This window comes from Sinocyclocheilus anshuiensis, unplaced genomic scaffold, assembly GCF_001515605.1.
Source record: "Sinocyclocheilus anshuiensis isolate Anshui unplaced genomic scaffold, SAMN03320099.WGS_v1.1 scaffold238, whole genome shotgun sequence".
NCBI lineage: Eukaryota > Metazoa > Chordata > Actinopteri > Cypriniformes > Cyprinidae > Sinocyclocheilus > Sinocyclocheilus anshuiensis.
The window spans coordinates 437,045-446,387 of NW_015547674.1; the positions used below are offsets into that span (position 1 = coordinate 437,045).

The 9,343-nt window shown below is 40.4% G+C and overlaps 2 protein-coding genes across 3 annotated transcripts in view; both read right to left on the reverse strand.

Annotated features, from left to right (window-relative positions):
- LOC107702931 (histone acetyltransferase KAT5-like) overlaps positions 1-6,831 on the reverse strand; it is a 10,347-nt gene extending 3,516 nt beyond the window's left edge. Inside the window, exons 1-13 of one of the 2 annotated variants that reach the window (XM_016505378.1) lie at positions 6,667-6,831; positions 6,518-6,584; positions 6,260-6,328; positions 6,019-6,152; positions 5,871-5,939; positions 4,416-4,562; positions 4,265-4,336; positions 3,539-3,601; positions 3,050-3,298; positions 2,204-2,293; positions 1,917-2,057; positions 1,611-1,704; positions 1,332-1,491 (exon numbers count right to left, since the gene is read on the reverse strand). In XM_016505378.1, the coding sequence (XP_016360864.1) occupies positions 1,332-1,491; positions 1,611-1,704; positions 1,917-2,057; positions 2,204-2,293; positions 3,050-3,298; positions 3,539-3,601; positions 4,265-4,336; positions 4,416-4,562; positions 5,871-5,939; positions 6,019-6,152; positions 6,260-6,328; positions 6,518-6,584; positions 6,667-6,681 (1,370 nt within the window). In that variant the 5' untranslated portion in view covers positions 6,682-6,831. The remainder of the gene's footprint in view (positions 1-1,331; positions 1,492-1,610; positions 1,705-1,916; positions 2,058-2,203; positions 2,294-3,049; positions 3,299-3,538; positions 3,602-4,264; positions 4,337-4,415; positions 4,563-5,870; positions 5,940-6,018; positions 6,153-6,259; positions 6,329-6,517; positions 6,585-6,666) is intronic. The other variant, XM_016505379.1, reaches the window with a different exon arrangement.
- Positions 6,832-7,931: 1,100 nt separating this feature from the next.
- The window catches only part of LOC107702932 (fermitin family homolog 3-like), a 10,184-nt gene continuing 8,772 nt past the window's right edge, over positions 7,932-9,343 (reverse strand). The window contains exons 14-15 of the mRNA XM_016505380.1: positions 8,893-9,034; positions 7,932-8,782 (exon numbers count right to left, since the gene is read on the reverse strand). Of these exons, the coding sequence (XP_016360866.1) occupies positions 8,603-8,782; positions 8,893-9,034 (322 nt within the window). The 3' untranslated portion in view covers positions 7,932-8,602. The remainder of the gene's footprint in view (positions 8,783-8,892; positions 9,035-9,343) is intronic.

Here is a 9,343-nt window from a genome sequence, read left to right on the forward strand (position 1 = left end):
TTATAACGCTTGGAAGAGCCAGGACATTTTTTAATATAACTCCGACTGGATTCGTCTGAAAGAAGAAAGTCATACACAGCTAGGATGCCTCGAGGGTGAGTAAATCACGGGGTATTTTTCATGTTTGGGTGAACTATCCCTTTAAATGCTTTATTAAAACCACTGAGCCATATTGGAGCTGGGTAAATCTCAGGAAGAAATGTTTGGGTCATATTCAACCCCAAAATCAAGAGAACATTCTTTATGAGAAAAAAAAAACTAAAGTTAATCATTAGATCCTCATTATTGTGATGGGAATCATCAGTTCTAGACAATTTGATTAAAATCTGCATAAACTAAAGGCCGTACAACAAATCTTACCATGATGTATGCTTGCGATTTAATGTCTTGCGGGTATAACGTCTTAAAATACTGATATCCAATACCATTTTTAATACCAAAGGTAAAAATAAATAGTCACAATATTAAGAGCATAAAATTTTAGTCAGTGAGATTATAAAATAATACCAACAACAACATTAAGACACAAACATTACTACTGGAATATAAATCCACTGCAAAAAAAAAAAATCATAATACATATATTTGTATTACTGTATTTTCTTTTACTTTACAGTAGTAAAATTGCCATTATAAAACGGAGAGTTGCGGTGCTTGATTCTGATTGGCTGAGCCGCGTTCGAAGCTGTTGTAAATGACTCTACAAAGTAACATACACCTTTGTTTACGTTTGTGTGTTGCTCGGCAACCACTTTGTTGCAACCACAACTGTTTCTGAGGAACTACATTGTTTGGTGGAAGAATACTGTTTTTATTAATATCATTACACTTTATTTGCTCCGTTTTATTCTGTGAAACCGTACTACGTATATGGAATAACCGTTTTATAAAAGCAATAATCCCCGTGAAGCCGTGGTTTACAGTGAATCTATAACAGCTCGTGCCTAACAACGCCCCTTAGCTGTTATAATTCACTGGCTTCTTGGGGCTTACTGCTTTATTTAGTTTAGAAGATTAAAATGAACAAATGATGTGAGAGCATAACTGCTGCACACTGCGCTCCTAAACTCACATTAAACTGAACACGTGAAGTGCACTGCATTCACTGTAAAGCGAGCGGTGTACACATGGCAGAGAACACTGCGTGTATGATAACACTCACAAAAATGATGCCATAATGCAAAAATATTAATGGTACAAAAAGGCTTTATATTATTTATGCAAAAAAAAAGTGAGACTAAGATTCACCCAAATACGCTTCTTGGTTCAGATTTTTGGCTTGTCGATAAAACTGAAGTGAGGCTGAGTTTCAGAAAGATGGCGGCACCTACTTGATGGTGATCTGTGGCCGTTCTCCATCCTCTGGCTCGAGGTTCATGAGGATCTCCAGGATCGTCTGCGTCCAGTAAGAGCGGTAGGAGAGCAGACCCAGATCAGACAGAGGCTTCTCTGGAGTGCCTGTCTTCCCTTCCACTTTCGAGAGCTCATAACCTCACACACACAAACAAACACTCACTCACGACTTGGCATTAGAGAAGGTCTGCTTAATACTTTTTAATCATTCTATGATCACATTTTTATGCGCACAAAATAACTGTACGATTACTCACTAAACTCAATCAGTAGTTTGCCGTAGCCTCTTCTCTGGTAAGGCGGCAAAGTCAAAATGCAGGCCACATTATAGTCTTCTGTTGATTCCTTTTCCTTTAACGGGAGGAAAGCACAGACTATAAAAACACAATGCTATCATACAAGCAAGGCTATCTTCATGGCAAAAACGATAAATAACAAAAGTCATACAATTAACAAGACAAAAAAACAATCTTAAATGCATCAGTGAAACACACCTCTGAATAAAATTGTGGTCTATTTAGGTTCCAATATTTCATACTAATGACAGCAGACCTCTGCTTTACCTTGGAGAAGTAGCCGACTATGTGGAAACCCTTCGAGTCATACTCGGTCATAACATAGAAGAGGAAAGGATCCGTGTCATAGTACAGGGTCTTGTGGTCCAGGAAGCATTTGGCCAATAAACACAAGTTTTGGGAATATGACTGTGCGGTTGGAGGAAAGAAAAAAAAGGTCAAATGTATTTCTACAAATAAGCGCCTCACAATCCAGTCCTTGCTCCAGTGTTGAACAGCTTCTGTCTGATCAGTCAGTTCTAATCATTAATCATCACGAAGTAGAGGTTACCCACCTTGTTTTTCCTGCCATCAATCTCAAAAAAGGATATAGTTCCTTTACGATAGATCTCGTTTCCTGGCGGGTGTCGGAGGTTGCATTTCGTCTGTGAATGTAACGGACAGGTGAGAGTCATCAGTGCAAGACTCGAGCTTCTCGTTTCATGCGTCTGGGCTCAGGTGCTTGCCAGCAGAAAACAACAAATGTAGGAGGCAAATTAAAAAAATCGTATCATTTTTAAATAACCAACCTTAAAAATATAACAATATAAATATCTATTTTTATAAATGTGACCCTGGAGCACAAAACCAGTCATAAGGGTCAATTTTCCGAAATTGAGATTTATGCATCATCTGAAAGCTGAATAAATAAGCTTTCATTGATGTATGGTTTGTTAGGAAATTAAGTTTTGATATATTTACAGTAGGAAATTTACAAAATATCTTCATGGAACATCTTTACTTTACTTTACTTAATATCCTAATGATTTTTGGCATAAAAGAAAAATGTATAATTGTGACCCATACAACGTATTGTTGGCTATTGCTACAAATATACCCCAGCGACTTAACACTGCTTTTGTGCTCCAGGGTCACAATTAAGCTTCGCTTTACTGATTGGAAACGTCTCATTAGACTGAATTTAATGACATCAGCTAGCTTGACAAACTGAACTGTAAGAATAGTTTGACCTGCACAAATAAAGGACACCAGCAATTCAACAACAGAGTTACAGGCTAAGCCCGTTTGAGCTACTTCCCCTTATATGCCTCAAAAACATACGGAACCGATCTGAAGACTTTAGTGCGGATTTGCTGAGACGGCACTCGTATGTGATGCTGACGGTGTTGTCTGGCTCTCACCAGGTGCCTCTGCAGACACTTGAGGCTCTTGAGGTACTTGAGGCAGTATTCGCACAGGTAGAGGATGGGGAGTCCGGTGAGCTCCTGCGGGTACGGAGAGAAGTACCATGGCTTCAGCCTGTGCCGGCCCAGCTCGATGCACTCGATGTTCTTCATGCGTGTGACGATGTCATCGTGACTGCGGTCCGACACCAGACTGCCGGTCATGCGAGGGGCTGACGGGATGCCATCGGAGCTGTCCTGGGAATCCTGAGAGCAATCACAGACACTGTGCTACAGCATCCAACAGCAGTGCAGGACCTATGCATTTAGAACAGATCTCTATACTGCAAAGAGGCTTCACTCTTGGATTCATGCCTAAAAAGACCATTTTTTGCATTTACAAGATCCAGTGGATTTTGAGCTAAAGCTGCACACTTTGTCTAGAAGCCCTATGCCTCCACTTGATCAGAAACACAATAAAGGCAATGGGAAGAAAAGGAGCCGGACCTCTCCTGGCGGCATATAGATGGTGGAGCAGCGAGGGTCGTTATTCTGGAACACCTTTACCATCTAACAGAAAAACACAAGTGGATGCAAAGCTTTGGGACATTTTACTTGATATAGGGAATACTAAAGCAATAAGCCCCAAGAAGCCAGTGAATTATAACAGCTAAGGGGCGTTGTTAGGCACGAGCTGTTATAAATTCACTGTAAACCACGGCTTCACGGGGATTATTGCTTTTATAAAACGGTTATTCCATATACGTAGTAAGGTTTCACAAAATAAAACAGAGCAAATAAAGTGTAATGATATTAATAAAAACAGTATTCTTCCACCAAACAATGTAGCTCCTCAGAAACAGTTGTGGTTGCTACAAAGTGGTTGCCGAGCAACACACAAACGTAAACAAAGGTGTATGTTACTTTGTAGAGTAATTTACAACAGCTTCAAACGCGGCTCAGCCAATCAGAATCAAGCACCGCAACTCTCCGTTTTATAAAAAAACATTTTAAACGTTTGACGATTAAGGGACAATGTGACTCAAACATTTTTTAACTGATTTTTTCACACATCTTCCCACATTCAACAGATTTATAGGAACAATGGGAAGCGTGATGTTTAACTGTAAGTATGTATTCATCTTATAATCATAACATGGGATTCAATCATTTCTGATTTCATTAAAAAAGGTGCGAGAAAACATCTGTAAATAATCGAGCTGCTGGCCCTACCTCGTCCGTCCCGCCACAAGTTTTCCTTTTTCTTCCCGGCGGCAGAGGAATAAGTCGACGTGTGGTGCCATTCTTCCAGAAGAAAGAGCAAAGAATGAAATAACAAACGAATCTCTGAACATGTGTGTGAGCTGTGAGAGCTGGTGTTTACTGTGCTGAGAGCGGCGAGCGGCTGGATGCTGAAGGACGAGTCTCTCAGGGCTGGATACACCGAGGCCTGGCTCTCCTCTGCAGAAGGCCCTGGAGTCACTGCTGCGCTCACTTGTGTGGCCAAACACACAGACTCTGCTTTCCTCTTCTGAAACAGCCATCAGAAAGACGGACAACCTTTTCTCAGCACAGAGCATTCTTAAAATCATTCTTCTTTTTAACATTTCTGAATAAAGTGGTGCTTGCCACTAAGCTCGGCTGCTGTAGGCAGACACATACATATGTTGTATGTAGTTGATTCACATATCTTTATTTCTTATTATCCGTGTGCTGGTGTTGTCTCTGTCTATGTGCAAACAAACTTGGCATTAAAGCCCTTTCTGATTCTGATAATAATAATAAAATGAGTGAAATCCAGCCACTTACCTCGCATTATAAAACGGAGATAATGAGAGTGTTTGTAACGAGTGATGAGAATAAATGTGACCCTGGAGCACAAAACCAGTCATAAGGGTCATGTTGTATCATCTGAAAGCTGAATAAATAAGCTTTCCATTGATGTATGGTTTGTTAGGATAGGACAATATTTGAAATCTGGAATCTGAGGGAGCAAAAAAATCTAAATATTGAGAAAATCATCTTTAAAGTTGTCCAAATGAAGTTCTTAGCAATGCATATTACTAATCAAAAATTAAGTTTTGATATATTTACGGTAGGAAATTTACAAAATATCTTCATGGAACATGATCTTTACTTAATATCCTAATGATTTTTGGCATAAAGGAAAAATTTATAATTTTGACCCATACAATGTATTGTTGGCTATTGCTACAAATATACCCCAGCGACTTAACACTGCTTTTGTGCTGCAGCGTCACATATGATGTTATGATAAATACAAAAATGCTTTTATATTCACAACCGGTCAAAAATATGGAATAAAGATTTTTACACATTTTTGAAAGACGTCTCTTATTATTTAAAAAATTATAATTTTATAATTTAAAAAAATATTAATTCCTGTGATGGCAGTCATCAGGTGACGTGATATTTCATAAATCAATATAATAGGCTGATCTGGAGGTCAAGAAATATTTCTTATTATCAAAGGAAGACTTTTATTCAGCAAGGATGCATTAAATTGATCAAAAGTGACAGCAAGACATTTTAGATTTAAATTTCAAATAAATGCTGTTCTGAAAAAAACAATTTTTTTCTAATTGAGCACCAATAATAACTGATAATAATTGAGCAGCAAATCAGCATATTATTATGATTTCTGAAGATCACGTGACACTGAAGACTGTCGAGGCCGAGTAACTGAAGACAGAGCTTTCATTTGTTGGTGAACTAATCCTGTAACATTACACCACATTAAGCGTTCGAGCTGCTCGCCAGTCGAAGTACATCTAGCCCACTGCTTCGAGCGGATCCGTGCCGAGCGGCTGGTCAGTACCGGTGTGGGCAGGGTCTTGCCTCTCGAAGGAGCTGAAGCAGCCGGAACGCACAGGTCTAGACTCTTCCTCTGAATCACAACAGAAAGGAAGAGAGGTTAGTAAAGGTTTACACGGCACACAGACAGCGAGCAGGACAGGGCCTCTCACCACATCTCTCTCTGGGGACCCGGGGACGGATGACAGGCCGTTCTTCGTTGGGGTCTTTGCCTCCTTCTTGGGAAACTGGAGCTTCTTCAAGTCCAGGCGGTCAGGAGTCACCCACTCGTCCAGTCGCTTATTGACTTTCACAAGGAAATAAATCAGATTTTCTCTGAAGTTAGAAACATGACAGAATCATGTGGTAAACTGTGTTTGTGAGAGAAGTGAAGGATGCACGGTTAATACTCACAGTCTATATAGTGCACATAATAAAGCTTCCGCCCAGGGGGGTCTTTCACACTGAGGATCTCAGCCAACGCTTCGAAGGAATAACAGCATAATTAACCTTCAGTTCCAGGAAAGCATCACCGCACCTCCACACGCGTTAAAACAAGTGATCGACGTCCGAAAGCGGTTAACGTGAGAAAAACAGTCGCTGGTTAAACTAACGAGCGACATCATCGTGTCTTTTGTTTACATTCGGCGCGGAGCTGCGGAGGATACTTACGCCACTCGTCTTCATTCTCCTGGTTTTTCCGCAGCACGGGAAGCCGGCAGCCTTCAATGATTTCGACCTGTGATGAGATAACGCCTTCATAAACCACAGCGAGAGCGGCTTAAAACAGCATAAAAGCAGGCAGACTGTGAGCAGCTTACCGAGGAGTCCGCCATCTTCCTCACGCACGCAGCGCCTCCGGCGCACAGAACTGTGGGTAAAGAGCAGGGTTGCCAGGTTTTCACAACAAAACCCGCCCATTTGCTACTCAAAACTAGCCCGATCTCGTTTCGAGGGGGATCCCCCGGTAAAAAGGGCTAAATATCACGTTATTGGGGTCGCTTAAATCCGCGGACATGAAAAACAACCCGCGGCAACAGTGTTAAAGTAGCTTAATTCCGCGGGAAAACCGCGGGCTTGGCAACACTGGTAAAGAGAAAACTGCAGGGGGCGCCTGACGCTCAGCTCGAGACATCTGCGCGCTTCTTCTTCTTCGGTGTTTATTGGCGGGTTGCAAACCAACTGGAAAGGTGCATACCGTCACCTACTGTACTGGAGTCTTCTTTTTAGTTTACACTTCTTTTCAATATTACCTGTATGTACTTTCCCCGTTATTAACTGTTATTGCCATGTCAATCAAGGCTGAGAAGAACCATTTTTAAGTCCTTAAAACAAAATAATGATGACAATATAATATAAACATAAATACATTTCTCAGGAAGACGAAACTTACATTGGCTGTCCAAAATAAATAAAAAGTTGTGCACTATAATATTTCATCGGAGCACTTAGCATTGTTCTTTCACTGTAGCATATTTCGACAATGTAACCTCACAACATGTATTTCCCTCAAGAGTCGCTCCATTCTGTAAAAAGAGCTTCAGTGGTGTTAAGATCAGGACTGAGTCTGTGCTGCATCATTATTCCTCGCTCACACAACCACTATTTCACAAACTGGGTCCAAACGTGCCACTGAAAAACCTGAAAAAGGGATGCTTTCTTTCTGAGAGGTTGCTGAGTATATGTGAGACCCTGCAGTCTCAAGTCGCTGGGGGATATTTGTAGCAATAGCCAACAATACATTGTATGGGTCAAAATTATACATTTTTCTTTTATGCCAAAAATCATTAGGATATTAAGTAAAGATCATGTTCCATGAAGATATTTTGTAGATTTCCTACCGTAAATATATCTAAACTTAATTTTTGATTAGTAATATGCATTGCTAAGAACTTCATTTGGACATCTTTAAAGATGATTTTCTCAATATTTAGATTTTTTTGCACCCTCAGATTACAGATTTTCAAATATTTTTCTATCCTAACAAACAATACATCAATGGAAAGCTTATTTATTCTGCTTTCAGATGATGTATCCATCTCAATTTCAAAAAAATGGACCCTTATGACTGGTTTTGTGCTCCAGAGTCACATATATACTCTGGTCTGGTGTTATTAACAGTAGACAGGAAAATAAAACTACATTTCACGTTTTTTAGGAGATGCAATATAATTGCAATGAGTCTCACATCCAAAAAAACAACAACTTCTGAGTAGGTGTCTATGTTTTTGCTATTTATGATTGCAATTGAAGTCTGCAGGATTAATCTTAGTGCACCGGATGCTGTTCTTCATAGTCTGCTACACGCATTGCTTGTGAAACTTGCACTGTGGTTTCCTGCCACAAATGATGTCACCACCATGTATCCTTTTTAACACTTGAGCTGCAAATCAAACACAGTTTCCTCGCCTAGCAACACTGTATTTAACACGAGACTGTCATACTATATTAATACAACACGAAACCTTGACCTCTGAAGTTAAGCAATAAGATGCATCAGAATTAAAGCAAAAGGCTGACAAGCTTTGACAGTAAAATTTAATAACTGCAAGACATGAATGATCAAAGCCAATTAAAACAAGACGACAGAGAACTGCCACACTGCTAAATGTCAGAAAACGAAACACCTCAGGTCTCACAAGACAACATAGTGTTTTTCAAGGGAAGAACTCATGAATGGCCATATCTGTATGTGTATGCTTTTTAGGTTATGCATGAACACTCTTCAGTCCATAGGTGCACAGATGTGTATTTCTCTCATAGCGCTTCATGGCCGCCTGTCAGTTTGTGAAACAGCTCCTCGTTCAGAGTGTTGCTCTGCTCCCGACCGCGCGTGGACATGAAGATGTAGCCGCCGATGTACTCGTGGACAATCTTACAATCTGCTGTCACACAGCTGAAGGCGATGTTCACATTGCCATCAAACTCGATGGCAACCTGGTACAGATACAGAAAGAATGTATTATTTTACGCAGTGGTATTTATATCACCGTGAGGGCTTGGGGAACCTGACAAATCTCACTGGCGTAGAACTAAAGACGGATGACCTGTTTGATGTCCCAGTTGACGTTCCACTGCCTCATGGTGTTGTATCTCCAGGTTTTCACAACATCTCCGACACTCAAGTCAATGCGGATTAGACGATTATTGGCAATGCCAAGCACCTCATCCTTGCGGCAACCCTTAAACCTGCAGGAATAATATGCGTCGTTTCTGAGGTCACTTACAACCTTCTTAGATCACAGTTCACACTGAAAATCCCCAAAAGAAGAAGGTGCACTTGAACTATGCGGATGATGCACTTAAGTGTGGAATCAGACTCTGATGATGAATGACAAAATAACCTTATAAAACTGATTAGGTAAGTAGTGTCTAGTGCGTCATTTGGGTGTTAAACTTGTGTTTTATTGGTTTAGTTCCTGTTTGCTTTGTTTCTCTGTTGCCTTGGTTTGTGCCGCTGTGCATTTCTTGTCATGGTTGAACATTGTTATCGTCAGT